This window comes from Acipenser ruthenus, chromosome 5 (genome assembly GCF_902713425.1).
Source record: "Acipenser ruthenus chromosome 5, fAciRut3.2 maternal haplotype, whole genome shotgun sequence".
NCBI lineage: Eukaryota > Metazoa > Chordata > Actinopteri > Acipenseriformes > Acipenseridae > Acipenser > Acipenser ruthenus.
The window spans coordinates 87400158-87418524 of NC_081193.1; the positions used below are offsets into that span (position 1 = coordinate 87400158).

General features: G+C 42.8%; 1 protein-coding gene across 1 annotated transcript in view; it reads right to left on the minus strand.

The window, feature by feature from the left end:
- camkmt (calmodulin-lysine N-methyltransferase) overlaps nucleotides 1-18367 on the minus strand; it is a 164728-nt gene that overhangs the window by 46308 nt on the left and 100053 nt on the right. Inside the window, exons 4-6 of the mRNA XM_034005550.3 lie at nucleotides 9842-9902; nucleotides 4993-5047; nucleotides 2284-2347 (exon numbers count right to left, since the gene is read on the minus strand). Of these exons, the coding sequence (XP_033861441.2) occupies nucleotides 2284-2347; nucleotides 4993-5047; nucleotides 9842-9902 (180 nt within the window). The remainder of the gene's footprint in view (nucleotides 1-2283; nucleotides 2348-4992; nucleotides 5048-9841; nucleotides 9903-18367) is intronic.

An 18367-nucleotide genomic window follows, 5' to 3' on the forward strand; every position in this document is an offset into this window, starting at 1 on the left:
CTGTACTGACTGAAGAAATTGCTGTTATGGCTAGAGACTGTGGTAAATACAAAAAAAAAGAACAGTTTTCTATATGTGTACGCTTTGCAGATGAACCCAAATGTCAAAGAAAAATTTCTGTCCTTTGAGCATGCCAAAGATCTCACTGCAGACTCTCTGTGTAAGCTTATTACCAATAGGCTTCACAGCCTTGGACTGGACTGTAGTAGCACAGTGCTATGATGGGGCTTCTGTCATGTCAGGCAAGTGTAATGGAGTATAGGCCAGTTTGACCCAGGTTCATCCTCATGCAGTTTGCATTCATTGCCAGGCACATAGACTTAACCTTGCTCTAGTTGATACAGTGAAGGATGTCAAAGTGGCTAGAGATTTTTTTTAAATTTGTATGAGCGCTTGTATGTGTTTATCAGCCAGCCTTCAGTACATCAAACATTTGTGACATCGCAACAGACACAAAATGTAAAAGTTAGAGAACTTCCACGCATTTCAGAAACAAGATGGGCTTGTCAGTGGAGAGCGGTTTCAGCAGTTAAGGAAAGGTTTCACTGTATAACAGAGTGTTTGGAGAAAATCGCAGAAAGGGACAGCAACAACTCCACAGAAGCTGAGGGATTTCTAATGGAAATGTTGACGGTTAACTTTGTTGCTAGTTTGTTTGCATTTGAATCTCTTCTGGGTATCAGTAAAATACTCAGTGATCTATTGCAGAATCCTGCACTGGATCTTGCAATGACTGTAGTATTGCTTTGGAACTTCCTCCTAACAAAAGAAAATGTAAGAGAAGAGTGATATCAGGGTTTCTTTACAAAGACACCACAGCGCAACATGATCAACCAAGCAGAGACCCAAAAAGTCTTTTAATGATTGAGATGTATTTCCCTGTAATCAATCGTTTCACACATGAATTAGGAAGAAGTTTAGCTGATGAAACTAGTGACTTACTACAAGGTATGCAAGCATTAAACCCTGCTTCTAGTAATTTCCTAGTCATAAAATTTATGTTGTTGTTGAAAAATATGGTGATTCCCTTTCTATAGATAAGAGCCTTCTAAAGGCAGAGGTAACAGTTGCTCAAGGTGCAGGCAGTGCCCTCTCACATATAAACATCGGGAGTTTCCTGAGTGTAGTCAGCTTTCCAAATCTCTGGAAATTACTTAGGCTAACATTGACATTTCCATTTACAAGCGTACGTTGTGAACGCTCCTTTTCTGCATTAAGGGAAGTAAAATCCTACTTAAAAACAACAAAGTTGCAAAAAAGACTTGGCCAGATTTTTATAGAAAAAGAACAGGACCGAAATCTGATTTTGCATCGCTTTGCATCAATGGGCCCAAGGCAAATTGTTTTAAGTACTTCAACACTGCAGACCTGTACAGCACTACACAGGTCTAGGAAAAATAACTAGTGTTTGCTTGTCTTTTTTTTCAGTACTGTTTATTTAATTATCCTAGGGGATTGTAACTCCTTGGTGCTGAAAGACATGTAATTGTGCCTAAAGGTTTTGGTAGTATTTACTGCAGTATGGTCAATGTGTTGAAAACTGATCATAACAATGGATATGATGTATAATAGTTTTAGCCAAAGCTTATTTACATGTTTTATTGTTATGTAGAGCTTATTTTGTTTTGTTTTGTTTTGTTTTTTGAAAAAAAACAAAAAAACCTTCACAACATAATTTTGTTGTAACTGGAATGATGAACAAAAATCATCCAATTCTGTAAAGTGAAAAATCTTATACAATTTGAAAACCAAGAAATGTGTTTGGTTCTTCATTTAATTTGGATAAATATATTTTGATGCTGTTTTTTTTATTTCTTGTGTGTGATTAAAGTTCTTTCTCATAAAACACTCACAGACACAATATATAGGATTAGCTACATTAGCAATGTGTGCATTTATATTATAGCTCAGTCAGTCTTGAAAGTGACTTCAGAGATAACAAGTGCTACGAAAGCATATTAACCCAAAATGTTCACATTGGTTCCACTCCTCACATGCTAAGCCCCCCCTAATAATTATTTCTGGAGCTGCCCCTGCCCAGCAGTATCGACCCACTGGACCACAGCAGGCAGTTGAGCCTGAGTGCTGCAGGTTCTTGTGCTCTGAGAACAAAGCGATATCCTAATTGCACTTGTTGCACAGGACATGCTACTAAGCGTAACCTGTGCTGTTTTATGCTTTTATCCAATTATTTTTTTTCTTTCAGCTGTTGCAAAGCGGTGGTAATCGCACTCGCCGTGGCCCAGCTCGGAGCACGGTTTATTTTCATCAGAAGAAGGATACTTTGGATGGCTTTTTCATTCCCATCAGATAGCAGGACTTCTTTGACATCAGCAGCAATAGCGATCTAGAAAAAAAATGATTAAAAGAAAAAAGAAATGCATGAAACAATAGTTGTACACGGCGCTCTCGCACTGGTGTGGAAACCAGAGGAGGCAGAAGTGACAAGCTTGCTAGTATGATGCTTCCTCACCTATTTCTTTTTTTTCTGCATTATTTTAATCATTCAATCAAATCAGTCAATACCTTTATCATTCCATTTGCGAGGAGCCTCTATCTTGCTATCATTCTGTTCGGTAATTGCATTGTGACAGGGGATGATGGTATTCTGAGAGTCTTTCATTTGTGGCTTTCTGTTTATCTAGCAGAGCCATCATACAAGGCTGTCACTCTGCCTCTCAGCTGGCTCTGTCTGCCTGCCAGATGCCCTTCATATAACTTTGCATTGCAGGCAAATGGCTTTGTAAGGCAATTTTTTTTTTCTTTACTCCTTTGTGTGCGTGTGTGTGTGTGCGCGTGCGTGTGTGTGTTCTGACATGCTCGTACATCGGGGCTGTAACATTGTGTAACATTGTATAACATTGTATAACATTGTATAGCTCTACGACAGGTTTGTCAAATGCCAATCAGACCCCGAACAATATGCTTTTTATTTGTAGAGACATATAATAAAAAAAACAAAACAAAAGAAACCGCTGTGTTAAAACTGTGCTCGCCTGACACATCCATGCTGAATAAAAATAAATGAAGTCTCAGGGCTTAGAGAATGTGTGTGAGGGCTCCTCACTGACTGGTTTAGAGAATGTGTGTGAGGGCTCCTCACTGACTGGTTTAGAGAATGTGTGTGAGGGCTCCTCACTGACTGGTTTAGAGAATGTGTGTGACGGATCCACACTGACTGGTTTAGAGAATGTGTGTGAGGGCTCCTCACTGACTGGTTTAGAGAATGTGTGTGAGGGATCCACACTGACTGGCTTAGAGAATGTGTGTGAGGGATCCACACTGACTGGTTTAGAGAATGTGTGTGAGGGATCCACACTGACTGGCTTAGAGAATGTGTGTGAGGGCTCCTCACTGACTGGTTTAGAGAATGTGTGTGAGGGATCCACACTGACTGGTTTAGAGAATGTGTGTGAGGGATCCACACTGACTGGCTTAGAGAATGTGTGTGAGGGCTCCTCACTGACTGGTTTAGAGAATGTGTGTGAGGGATCCACACTGACTGGTTTAGAGAATGTGTGTGAGGGCTCCTCACTGACTGGTTTAGAGAATGTGCGTGAGGGATCCACACTGACTGGCTGGAATCTAAAGAATCTAATTATCACACAGCCACCCTGGATCATGCTTGTTGTTGTAAAAATGCAGCAAAACATTAGCAGCTATATCATGGCACTCCAACTGAGCTGCACTGAGGGGGTTCCCTCTGCCTACCTTAGACTCTGAGACTTTGAGTCAGTACATCGGTCACCTGTCTGCCTGTGGGCCTGTCTGAGCAGCAGCTATATCACAGCTCTCCCGCTCTTTTTAATCCCACTGTATAAACTGCATGTATTCATTGAAACAGATGCATTGGTCACTGTTTGAAGGTCATTTTAAGTGAACTGGCTGGAGACTATTATTATTATTATTATTATTATTATTATTATTATTATTATTATTATTATTAATAATAATAATAATAATAATAATAATAATAATAATAATAATAATAATGAATCGTATAATAACATATTTTTGTTGTCTGTCATTCTCTATTGTTGTTTATGCTTAGATAAGTGTTTATCACACTAATTAACTAATCAAAAATGCTTCAACCACAGGGGTCACTTCTGAAAGGACTCCCAAAAGCTTGAATTCACAGGTGGTTTGAAAAATGAGGCCAGAAAATGTAACTGATTTACACAGAGATGTCTGTGTGGTTTTCACAGTTACTGAGGGGGCAGGTTAATACAGCTGCACTCCCTACAGAGGTCATTCGTTTAAGGTGGATCAGTCCATTAAATGCTTATTAAAACTTAGCAGAGGAGCAGGTACAGCTGGATAAAAGCATGCTGCTGGACCTACTGCACAACCTCAAATAAATAAAAGGACAGCATGCCGAGGGTTAATGCAGCAACACAGGGTTAACTGCTCCTGAAACAAATCAGGACTGCCAACGCAGCTGCAGGTAGAGAAGGAAAAAAGCTTCTTGTAATAAGAAGAGGCAACGGAAGAAAAGGGTCCACCGGGAGCCTGCAATGTCACAACAAGAGACATTGACAACACAGAGATAAAATGGTTTTGCTCATCTGATGCAACCGTCAAATCAATATGATACGAAAGCCAGTCAATCTGGAGGGTCTCTTCAGACTCGTTAGCTTGACCTCAGCTGAAGCAGTTGGCAGTGCCCTGACCTGGGAGTTAGCGCTGCGTAGGGAGGTTTTTTTTTAAAACAAAGTGCTTGTGTGTAAGTGTGTGTTTCAGTGTGCGTGTGTGAATGTGTGTGTGTTTTAGTGTGCATGTGTGTGTGTGTATGTGTGTGTTAGTGTATGTGTGTGTGCGTGTGTATATTAGTGTATGTGTGTGTGTTAGTGTATGCGTGTGTGTTAGTGTGTGTGATAATGTGTGTATGTGTATGTGTGTTAGTGTGGGTGTGTGTTAGTGTATGTGTGTGTGTGTGTTAGTGTATGTGTCTGGAAGTGTGTTAAGAGAACCTGAATGGAGGTTACCTACCATGAGCCCAGCCAAGCATGTCATGCCGCCCCCCAGTTCACACACGGTAAGGCCCCTGAGAGAAGAGAGAGAGAGATGGACCGGGAGGGAGAACCAGGACAGAGACAGAGAGAGAGAGACAGAGACAGAGAGAGAGAGGAAATATGAAAATCCACACAGATTAGGGCAAAATGGTCCCAATGATCAGGTATATATATATATATTACACACAATTCAGCGGCGGGGAGAGACAAGAACAGCCAGGAAGCTGGGGAGACACTGGGCAGACCACCTTGAATGAAAATGATAAAGAGAGGTCACAAAGCATCAGAACCAGCTGGGGGGCTTTCTCATTAGCACTCGCTTCAACATGTACACCGCGAGCTGGCAACAATCTGAGAAGGCCTCATTTTTCTTTTTTTTTGTTTCTGCTTCGTCTTTCTACTTCTTTGTCAGTGATGCTTTCTTTCATTCTTTCTTTCTGGTGGGGCCAGATTGTGTAGGGGAGAACAAAGACAGAGAGAGAGGAGAGAGAGAGAGAGAGAGAGAGAGAGAGAGAGAGAGAGAGAGAGAGAGAGAGAGAGAGGCAGGGGGAGGGAGAGAGAGAGAGAGAGAGGCAGGGGGAGAGAGAGAGAGAGAGAGAGAGAGAGAGAGAGAGAGGGAGAGGAAGGGGGGAGAGAGAGAGGTGGCTAAGGACACATCACATTATTAGTACCTTACATTGGACTGGTGTCATGCGTCTGTAGAAAAAAATAATTCAATAATTCAAAGGCTGCCTAAGTGAGCCGGGAGAAATCTAGCACACAGTTTTAGCAGCTCATTATTTCATGTTTTTGGTGAAGCAGTCAGCATTACTATTGTTTGTGTCTGGTTTTAAATGGTTGTGTATTTTTTTTATTTGTTTAAAACTGTGCACCTGCTTTACAATATGGATTATCAAGGCACTCATACCAAAACACAATTGGAGTAATTTTTTGGTGAAAATGAAAATGTCAAAGTTAAACATCCAGTAGCAACTCAGAAGATTACCTTGAGCGAAACTTCTCAACCATGTGCCTGTGTGACCCAGCCTACTTTTGTACCAATAACAGCTTTTTTACTTTCATAAATAAATGGTGCAAATGAGTGTGTTACTACCTTGATAAATCCGTCCAATTGTGTTCCTTTTCAATTCGAAGATGACCAACAACCAATACTTTTGGGTTATGCCTGCCACAGGTCAGATATTCACTAAGCATTTTATATCAAAGCTGCCAATAGTCCCCTCCGTGAAGAGATTTCCTCGGTCCATCCCACCGAGGGATTAAATAGCCACTATGCGGAGATCTCGTTCTCTTTTGCTTCTCACAACCAGGTAAGTAAGGTAGGTATATACTAACCTTTTCCAGTTGTGTGATTGACTCTTTTAAAAGAGCTTTTTCTTTACAAGTTTTCTGGAGTTCTGTGGCAAAGTGGTTTGCAGTGCCCAGGTGTAGCGGTGATGCAGTGATTAGGATCAACAGTCCAACAACAGTTCAGTGATGAAAACAAAGCTTTACTACTAGCTTTTAAATAATGAGACTGACTAAACACAATGATGTGTACAGCAAGTCAAAACCACGGGGTTCAGTCCTGAAATAATAATGACAAACACACTTTAAAACACCTACACGATCACCAGTCCAACAGTGAGTGCGCCGGGTGCAAGTGGTGTTGTGAATACGATACAAGTGCTTAACAGTGGTGCAGTGCAGTCCGGGTTTGATGCTGGCTTATCAGTGACAGCTCCCGGATATTTAGCTGTCTACAAATGACAAACACGAACAGTTAATAGACAAACAGTACAACACTAAACACTCATGGTTTCCTTTTTACTCCTCCAGGTCGTTTCCGTAACCATAACAGAGGAACAGATCGCTCCGCCACACACCCTGATATACCTTCAGTCACGCCCCCTTTGGTAGCGAGTGCAATCACGTCTCCTTCAATCAAAGACTGACACATCGCCTACGGTATTAGGGCGATAACTTCTGGTATTGTGGCTCTGCCCCCTTCTTGATAGCCGACTTCCAACTGACCCTGGAATGAACTGTCAAACCATCCAGTCCGGGGCACACTGTCCCTGTTACACAGCGCCCTCACAGGTCGGGAGTGAGATTGTGACTCGGATTCATTCATTCTCTTTTTTTAGATATGCCACGTAACTGTGCGCTGTTTTTAAAAAATATAAAAAATATAATTTCAACAGCCTGCATCGCATAGTGACTGTAGTCTGCGTCTACTAACCTTGCAGCTTGCTGCCTGTGTTTTTCTATTTTTCCCTCGTCTTGGCAGCTTCGAAAAATGAAAACAATAAATAAAAAAGAGACGTATCTTTCAGCGGGACCCGCTGTTGAGTCGAGTACTCTGGGCGGCCTCGGCTCGCACATTTGCTGCGCTCGGCCTAGCCCCTCTGGCCACCTTGGAAGGTGCAGAAGCGCTGGGGCTAGCACAGTTTCCGCCGATGGACTCCACCATAGCGACTTTGGTGTGAGCCCTTCCAGTGGGAGGCCTGGCCAAGGATCCTGTATGCCCTAACGGTCAATGCAGAATCACAGAAGTCCACCTCAAAAAGGCGTATGCCGCTGAGGCGCAGGTCTACCTGGATGGCATGCTACAATCTGTAGCTATTCCTGAATTGCTAGCTTCAGAGCTATGCTTGGTTTCGGGTACGTTGCTACAGATATCCGGCTTCCAACTCTTCGTCTGTCATGGTGAAAGGACCCTGGGTCAAGCCCTCTCGAAGCAGCGACTGTCCCACTGGATTGTGGACACAGTTGCGACTGCGTATACTAATGCCAGCATAACGCCACCTGGGAGGGTGGCCGCACACTCTACCAGAGGTGTGACTACGTCATGGGCCCTCTTTCGAGGTGCATCATTGACTGATATCTGTAATGCAGCTAACTGGGCTACTCCGCCTACGTTCACCAGGTTCTGCCAGCTTAATGTGGTAGATCCCTCTGCACCTTCATTAAGCACAAGGGTCCTTGAGGTTGTACGCTCACACCATCAACACTAGTTGGCAGTAGCAAGGTGTCCCTCGTATGCTGTCCGTTCACACTCCCTCGCGATGGCTTTGATATACTTTCCCAAAAGTATTGAAAGGCATTTGCGGGTTCAATACAACCTGTGGCAGGCATATCCCAAAAGTATTGGTTGTTGGTCATCTTCTCTTTCAGGGAACTGAGGTTACATCCGTAACCTATTGTTATATCTGCTATGAAGCAGGATATTGAGCTGATGTCATCTGCTTAAAAAAAACAGACCTGCGGCACCAGTCGAACGTGTTACTATTAACTATAAAGAAGTAGAAACAGTAACAGAGTTATAGAACAGCTTGCATCTGTGTGTGGTGTACAGCAGCACCTCTACCCGGGAGCTATTCCCACTGTGTGTGGTGTACAGCAGCGCCTCCACCCGGGAGCTATTCCCACTGTGTGTGGTGTACAGCAGCGCCTCTACCAGGGAGCTATTCCCACTGTGTGTGGTGTACAGCAGCACCTCTACTCGGGAGCTATTCCCACTGTGTGTGGTGTACAGCAGCGCCTCTACCCGGGAGCTATTCCCACTGTGTGTGGTGTACAGCAGCGCCTCCACCCGGGAGCTATTCCCACTGTGTGTGGTGTACAGCAGCGCCTCTACCAGGGAGCTATTCCCACTGTGTGTGGTGTACAGCAGCACCTCTACTCGGGAGCTATTCCCACTGTGTGTGGTGTACAGCAGCGCCTCTACCCGGGAGCTATTCCCACTGTGTGTGGTGTACAGCAGCGCCTCTACCCGGGAGCTATTCCTACTGTGTGTGGTGTACAGCAGCACCTCTACCCGGGAGCTATTCCCACTGTGTGTGGTGTACAGCAGCGCCTCTACTCGGGAGCTATTCCCACTGTGTGTGGTGTACAGCAGCACCTCTACCCGGGAGCTATTCCCACTGTGTGTGGTGTACAGCAGCGCCTCTACCCGGGAGCTATTCCCACTGTGTGTGGTGTACAGCAGCGCCTCTACTCGGGAGCTATTCCCACTGTGTGTGGTGTACAGCAGCACCTCTACCCGGGAGCTATTCCCACTGTGTGTGGTGTACAGCAGCGCCTCTACTCGGGAGCTATTCCCAATGTGTGTGGTGTACAGAAGCACCTCTACCCGGGAGCTATTCCCACTGTGTGTGGTGTACAGCAGCGCCTCTACTCGGGAGCTATTCCCACTGTGTGTGGTGTACAGCAGCACCTCTACTCGGGAGCTATTCCCACTGTGTGTGGTGTACAGCAGCGCCTCTACTCGGGAGCTATTCCCACTGTGTGTGGTGTACAGCAGCGCCTCTACCCGGGAGCTATTCCCACTGTGTGTGGTGTACAGCAGCACCTCTACCCGGGAGCTTTGGTTTCATTCATTTATGTATTTTTCCTATTTTGTTTTTTAAAGAAAAGATTTTTCTTTTTTTTTTTTTACCACAGTTTACATTTCCACATAACGGAAGAAAATATTGGAATGCACAAATGAACACTGACAAACACACACAAAATGCCATTCCACACCTCCCTCTCTCTCTCTCTCTCTCTCTCTCTCTCTCTCTCTCTCTCTTTTTTCTTAAACTTGACCTTTTACAGCAAGTGCTTGGCTGACCTTCAGGATGAATACTGCCCGATCAATGCTTTCCCTTAAAGGAAATCAAAGAGCACAGAGCCTTGAGTGCTGGGTGCCTTTCACCTCAGCCAGGAGCTTGCTCGGCAGTATTTGCACCCAGAGGCGGTGCTGCTGCTGGTGAAGAGCTCAGCGGCAGGAGCAGGACTAACCCTGACCTCCTCTCAGCAGTCAGCAGGGACCGGCACAAGCTGCTGACGCAACGAGCAGTTACCTAAACACATCGGGGGTTTTCAGGCAGTAGTAGGCCAACACTTCTTCTGATGGCCACACACCTGCAAGACAAAATAAATACATACATACATAAATAATAATAAATAAATAAATAAATAAATAAATAAGAAGAAACACCAAAGTTGGTAAAGGAAAACCTTGACTGGACTGAAGGAAAATATGACCTATTAAAATCTCTTTTCTAGAATATGAGCAGAATATATACTGTGTAGCTGGCTCTTTGAGCTATATATATATATATAATTCTTAAAAAAAAAAAAAAAAAAACTTTATTTTCTTTCTGCACAGCTGAAGAAGGGCTTTTGTCCGAAGTAAAATATCTTTTAATCATTTAAACCTTTCTGTGCCCATCAATTTATTTTTCACTTTTGTACACTGCAGTTATTCCTCCTTTTAAAAAAATAATATTATTTATATATACTGTTGTTGCTACATAAACTTTAGCATTATTCTAAGATGCTGGAGTTGTTTTTTTAATTCTTCTTCTAATTGATTATTTCATGGAATTATGATACCCCCCCCCCCCGTGACTCAATTATAAATCACATCTGAGAAATCAACCAATCACAGTTAATTGTTTGCCATCATTCTAGTATATCTTATCCTGTGTACTGATGTACTGTATACTGTACTGGTACTGTACTGGTTTTAATAAATAGTCTCACCACGACACAGCACTTGTAGGGATTCAGGGGCAGTTGATTCTGGGCTGAACCATTTCAGGACCAGGGCAGGGGGGGCGAGCCTCGCTTCGTGGTCCTCTCACGCAAACTGCACAATGACATCTCTTATACAATAAGAGACACCCCACACGCGATTTCTTAATCTGATCTGATCTAAAGTATGATGAATAAGAAACGACTGAATACGATTTCCAGAACATTTTGCTCAGGTGGAAATGCAGATAATAGCTGCATTGCAGAATGATCAGCTGGTAATCCTGCTTTTCATCCCTGACTGCTGGTCACAGGTCAGCCCGTGAGTGTATTGGTGCTTCTCTGTCGCTTCTTCTGCAGTGGCAAGAGGCTCTTATCAGGAACAGGTGTGTTCTGGGCATCCCTTTAACAGCACAGCAGGCAAGTGCTCAGAACCGCTCTAAAAGCAGACAGAGATGTCTTCCACAGCACTGCTGCCTCAGCCTCTCTTTAACCGAGCAGCACGCTTTACAAGTATAATTTTGCTACTTATAAATGTAAACCATGCACTGAGAAGTCAAAACACAAAAGCTCCCAATTCCAGAGAACGATTAACGATTGTAACAGGCAGACATGCTTATCAGTTACTGTCAGTAGTCCCTGTTTAGTTAAGTAATAAAAGTGCCATAATGCTTCCATTGTTTTGTGTATACATTTTGGCACTGGAAGAAATAAACGCTCATTTCAATAAACTTCTGGCTGCTTGGAGTTTTGATTGAGGGAGCTCAGCTGCTGTTTTTCATTTTTTCATTTTGTGGTTGAGGAGTTAAAAAAAAAAGGAAAACAAAGAAAAAGCCGTCAATATAATAAGCAGCTTAAATGTACCCATCCGCAGCTCTCTGTGCAGATCCTGGGTCATCCTCACACAGCCAGCCCCGGCTACGTGCTCGCCAGGATTAGCTAAACAAGGATGTATTCATGTTTATTGATAACGCGTCAAAGTAGGGCTTTTTATTTTGCATTCAAAGTAATATGCAATTGTTTTCTTCTACATATATTTTGTGTAGTGTGTGTGTTTACGGGGGATGTAGCTTAGTGATTTAATGCAAAAATACCTGACTAAGAAAGATAAAACTAGCTATAGCAAGGGATTAAATGCTTCCTTTTAATAACTCATCATACATACATACATACATACATACATACACACACATACATACGTACGTACATGCAATATTATTATGCAGGACAATTCAGTCACCAAAGATAAATCAACCTATAAAGCCGATGAAATATAAAAGGATTATCATAGTTCAAACCAATCAGCAGTAATGTAATAAGAAAGATTGCTTGTTTTTAAAAAGACTAAACCCCATCACAAATCCTTCAACTTCTACAACAATCTAGAATGAGTTTCATGACCACAATCAACACGAGAATACATCCCAAAAATTGTAATGGAGCGAACTGAACAGTAACAGAGGTAGACGAACGGGTTAATTCATTTGATAATGATAATGAGACCCAACATTTGCAGAGCTCTGGAAACAGCAGCCAATGTAACCATTCGAGGCCTGCTCGCTAGCATGCACCTGTGAATTAATTCCATCGGGAGAGGAGTGGGGAGAGGGGAGGGGTTAAAGCTAGTTGTCACACAGGGAATAGTTAAGCACCCTTCAGACCTAATGTATGTTTTCTTTATAATGAGAAACACTGTGCTAACAGCAAACAAACAGGCATGTTCGTTCAGACGGGTTATTGTACTGTAAGTGGCCACCATGGATTTCCTGGTGCTGTAAGGAGACAACATTAAAACTAAGTGCCCTCACTGGAAGAACAGCTGGGTTTAATCTGAATTTAAATGCACAGCACAGCAGAGGAGAGGACAGGACAGGGGAGTCAGGACCGGACAGGACAGGCAAGGGATGCTATCTCTTCTTAATCAGTTGTACTAGCCAGGAAAAGAAAACTTTGAAAAGTAAATCAAATAGCAGCCATACTGATCACCAGGATCATACTTATTTTTCAAACAAGTAAATAAATAAATAAATACCTGTACGTTTAAAGTACAGTGAGGTAGCAAACGGATTCCAGTAAATGTTTTGTAATATGAATTACCAATACTTCATAGATGTCATCACATATTCCTAAATGACAGATGCATACGTTATGCTAAACGTGAACCTTGATTTTTATGATGCATTATTTTCTGTGCTGCACTTCCCGTCATGAAGGGATGCAGCCAGCACTGAAGATACTGAAAATGAGTTCCTGACTTCAATTCACAATGTTTAGTCTTTTCGTTTCTGTAAGGAGCGATTCGATACATTTTCTTCAGTAATAGCTTCAAATAAAACACCATTCAAAAATTCAATTCATACAATGTGTGCTTCATTTAGAAAAATGTTAGATCTACTGTACAATAGGATGGCAATACAAATTGGTTAAGATTGGCTGGAAATATTGTGTTTGCGCTATGTACTTTCATTTCAAGTAATTCAGAAGCATACAGAACAGTTCTCTAGTGAAGGAAGGGAAGGGAAGGAGTACACTGGGGCAGGGTATATGGGGTAGTGTTTGAAGTGAGATGCAGGCTAAGGCAGTAAACCTCAACATGATACTGACACCAGCCCTTGGATCCTGACCTGAACCCCAAAGCTTTCCCATGATTTGCACATTAACTAAAAAGTCAGATCATTCTTAAGCCTCCTCCATTTCAGATCCAATAATGGATAAGGTAGCATTTCGCCATGATCAACTGGCAATCTGTCCAGGCTGACTGCTACTTTACTTCAACTTGAGATTAGCTATTGAAATGAAATGAAACCCAAGACACTAATAAAACAGTATTCGTAGCCTGCAGCCACACCAACTTGGAGTGTGATCTCATCCGATATCAGATGCTAAGAACAGTTGAGATGAGAGGCCACCAGTAACTATCCGGTGGGGCAGTGCTTGCAGTGGGGAGGGTGCAGGCTCAGTAGAGGCTACTTCCCTTAGGACCAGAGCTCCACTCCAGACTCCCCAGCATGGTGTCAGGGGACAGTAGATTGGGACCTATAAAGGGGTGATAATCAGGGCCTCTCTTTCCTGCAAGTCTATTGACATTGGTTTTTTTTTTCAATTTGACCATGGTGAAGGAGTCCATTAACTTCTCCGACTCCTTTCCCTCCTGTGCGGGAATGTGTCATTTCAGTGTCACACTAGAACCCAGAATACCTCGCGAGACATGGGATTCAAAACGCTGGCCGTGTTTTTTAATTACAGTTTGCTTCACACATTGCTTTATTATACCAGTTGTTTGTTATTTGGACTCCACCACTTAGTTCTACATAAAAGGGCCTTTGTTTCCCCATGCGCACTGCAATACAGTATCAACTAGCTGAAGTATAACCCGTCAGCAACACATTGGAGTGTTTATCATTGCTTACTCCCAACTCACACAACAGCAGGGAGTCCTGGCGGCTTGAAGAAATTCAATCTTCAGACAGGGAGCGAGAATCAAAACATCATTATTAACTTTAAGAACGTACAGAAATCAACTCAATGTTAAGCTCTCCAGTGCAAACCAATCAGTGCTTTCCTAAGACATGCATCTTTTGTATGTCCCTGCGTTTGTTCACATGCAAATTGTTACAAAAAAAACATCAGATATATGTTTATTGTACAGTAATACTGAAACAGCAATACCAGTAAAGACAATTAGCCTACTGTGGAAAATGCCTCCATATAAAAAAAAACTATACATTTAGACATCTAGTATAGCTTTGTAATATTAGAAACAATAGCATTTTGACCATATTTGTATATGTATACATATTATTACGATTCTGCTGTTATTATGAGCCCTGCTCACCGCCCACCACCTTCCAAAATATAATATATATGTATTTTTTTTTTTTAAATAAATAATGTGCTTCTGGAAGATAACAGGGCTTTCTCCCTGGGTAAACACGTTTTTGTATGAAGGCGTCTGGCCGGTATAATGAGCAGCTGATCTGTGCAGGACTACTGCATTGTCTTTGTACTGAAATCTTTACACTAGTGTTTATCCCAGGCTCTGATAGCTTAGTTATCTGCCTTCAAATGCCAAGATACAAGGAATGTCATCATCCGCAAGCCTGGCTGCCTGAAGGGCAGTTAATAGATATATCAGACCTGGGGATATATGCTAAGCGCAGCAGATGAACGGGGTGGGTGATACATTGATTGATTAGCATAGGGAGAATGGCTTTCTTTTTGACAACCTAAGATTACGGTTCAGCACAGCTTAAATTGCTTATTGCTCTTCTAGCGGGCTTTCAAATTACAGTCCTGTCACCTGGATTCTGTCTATTTGGAGAATGTTAATGTATATAAACAATTAAGAAAGAAAAAGAGAGGGGGAGGAGGGGGGGGTCCAACTGTCTGCCCGTTGGTTCAAACAAAATGGCTTCGAACAGATTGTTTGTGCGCTGGTGTCTTCAGCAAATAAAAAACGACTGGTGTTAATTACAGAGGTGCATTCGGTAGTTGCAGGTTGAACAGCGGCTAAAACGTGTAAAAAGCTCAGTTGTGTTACTGCTGCAGAATATTTCATAACATATTTTATGACATACAAAATGTAGGCCGACTGTCTAGTTATTTGGTAATGTTTCTGAATGACATACACTGTAGAAAGCTATATGAATCTGACACACGTCCTGTTGTAGTGATTACCCACTCGGATAACTGCTTTAGGATAAAACAGGAGACAACAGCCATCTGACCCAATACTGACCCAACAGCTGATCGCCAAGCACAGGCTGTCATTATAAACTGCTAAATAAAGAGTCAAATTAAGCAGAGGAAAAGAAAAGGAAAATCAATCTGGGTCTTTCCTGGGAAGTGTGTGAATAATTGTCTTAATAGTAATTATTGTGAATGGAAAGCAAATGCAGCCCTTCAATGAACTCAGTGCTGGTGGGTGGTGACAGGTTTGTAGGTCTCTTCATATTCAAATGGTTGAAACGGTGTGGGTGAGTAGAGGGCTAGTCTTCTCCACAGCTCCGAAGGGGGGCTGTATGTCCACTTGCAAGGAACACAGATTCCTCAGGGAATAACTAAGCTTGCACGCTTAGTCATTCACATTTAATACTACATGAGGGCTGTCTGTTGGGGCGTCGTTGCAGCAGCTTACTGGGACATGCACAGAGACAGGACTTGGTTATTTTGATTGTGATGTATTTTATAAAACGGATATTATATATTTGTAACTTGAAATACAGGAGACGGCAAGGCATCTCAGGTACAGGGAGTTGGGAGGAGGCACCGGCCGGTCACCCCTTAAGGGAAATAGGCTCAGTGATTACAAATTAGTTTAAGGGACAGCTTGGGATTATTCCATGTTAAAACAATGTATGACTTGGCTCCCGAGTGGCGCATCCGGTAAAGGGACTCCTCGTGGAGTGCAGGATGCGCCCTATAGCCTGGAGGTCGCTGGTTCGAGTCCAGACTATTCCACTGCCAACCGTGGACAGGTGCTCCCAGGTGGCGGCGCACAATTGGCCGAGCGTCGCCCGGGTGGGGGAGGGCTTAGGTTGGCCAGGATGCCCTCGGCTCACCGCGCACCAGCGACCCCTGTGCTGGCCGGGCTCCTGCGGGCCTGCCTGTAAGTTACCCAGAGCTGTGTGATCCTCCGATGCTGTAGCTCTGAGGTGGCTGCATAGCGGGTCTGCAGAGTGGAAAGAAGTGGACGGATGATGGCGCACATTTCAGAGGACGCGTGTGTCCTTCTTCGTCTCTCCTGAGTCAGCGTGGGGGTTGGCCGCGGTGGGCCGGGTTGAAATAAAAATAATTGGGCATTTCAAATTGAGGAGAAAAATCTGAAAAATAATTGGCGACTCCAAATTTAAGAAAAAACAAAAAACAAAAAAAACAATGTATCACTTCATCCTCTGATCTTTTAATTGATTCATTTTTAAATTCGACGGAAAACAAATTCTTCAATAACTGCAAATCCATAAATGATACCACAGTCAATTAAATTGTTAATTCTAAACATGGTTTAATTGCTTAGAAGAGGTGGACAATCACTGACTTTTGGGAATTCTTGAACAGCAGATGATTTAGAAATGTTTAATGGGATAAACAGAGGTTATGTCCTGAATCTTCATTGTGTGCAGATATCCCAAAATGCATCACCAAAAAACGTTGGTGAGTTCTATCACATAGGCAGAATGAAACACAATGCAATACAGTTTTCAAACCCTTTCATATTATGGACATCTCAAAGCCAAGCCTCAGAACCCACAGCGGGGAGAGAACAGTGAACAAAGTCCATGCACTGTGGAGTGCACCAGAGAGTTAGGACAGATACCTATCTGGGAACTAGAAAAGCAAGAGGGGGAATAGCTTTTATGACAGAGATAATTTATCCCTCAAGATCCTGTCGCTTAAAGATAAGCAAAACAATGAATATTCATGCAGTCTTAAACTTTGTAACGTGTGAGGTCAGAACAGGGATTTTCCATCCAGTTCACAAGTTGAATGTGTACCTAAGTGAATGAAGGGATAGGGGAAAAAATATATAATAATCTGCAAGACAAAGGTCCTTTACTTTCACTTTGTGAAAACCATGCAGCAACCTTTTTTATTATTATTATTTCATGTTTAGAGACTACAATAGACTACTATTTTTAAATACATATTTGATCTAAAATGCATGATAACTTTGGACTAACAATCCTAAATAATATATATTGTATATGTATATATATATATATATATATATATATATATATACAGTATATAATATTAATTCTGCATGCAACCACCACCAAACAAGCATTCCCCACTTTGCATGAACGTGTTCTATCTGTATCTGCGTTTCCTCACTGCAGTCCTCTGCTAAATCATTATTCGTGGCTACTGAAGCCCCCTGCTTGTGCAAACATGGATTAGGTTGTCATCTAACTTTGGCGAAGCGGTTCATTAAGAAGGTTAAAATCAGCATTAGCACACAGAGAAGGCTTGCTCAGATTTAGTTTTTGTCACTTTTTCTTTCTTATCAGCTAACAGTGGTTGGAGGATCAGCTGTTGGGTAAATCCTGGCTTAACGACCTGAAAGCCATGGAGAGAACACACTGGAAAGACAAGGTAAATCCTGGCTTAACGACCTGAAAGCCATGGAGAGAACGCGCTGGAAAGACAAGGTAAATCCTGGCTGAACGACCTGAAAACCATGGAGAGAACGCGCTGGAAAGACAAAGTAAATCCTGGCTGAACGACCTGAAAACCATGGAGAGAACGCGCTAGGAAGACAAGGTAAATCCTGGCTGAACAACCTGAAAGCCATGGAGAGAACGCGCTGGAAAGACAAAGTAAATCCTGGCTGAACGACCTGAAAACCATGGAGAGAACGCGCTGGAAAGACAAGGTAAATCCTGGCTTAACGACCTGAAAACCATGGAGAGAACACACTGGAAAGACAAGGTAAATCCTGGCTTAACGACCTGAAAGCCATGGAGAGAACGCGCTGGAAAGACAAGGTAAATCCTGGCTGAACGACCTGAAAACCATGGAGAGAACGCGCCTGAAAGACAAGGTAAATCCTGGCTTAACGACCTGAAAACCATGGAGAGAACGCACTGGAAAGACAAGGTAAATCCTGGCTTAACGACCTGAAAGCCATGGAGAGAATGCGCTGGAAAGACAAGGTAAATCCTGGCTGGACGACCTGAAAGCCATGGAGAGAACGCGCTGGAAAGACAAGGTAAATCCTGGCTGAACGACCTGAAAACCATGGAGAGAACGCGCTGGAAAGACAAAGTAAATCCTGGCTGAACGACCTGAAAACCATGGAGAGAACGCGCTAGGAAGACAAGGTAAATCCTGGCTGAACAACCTGAAAG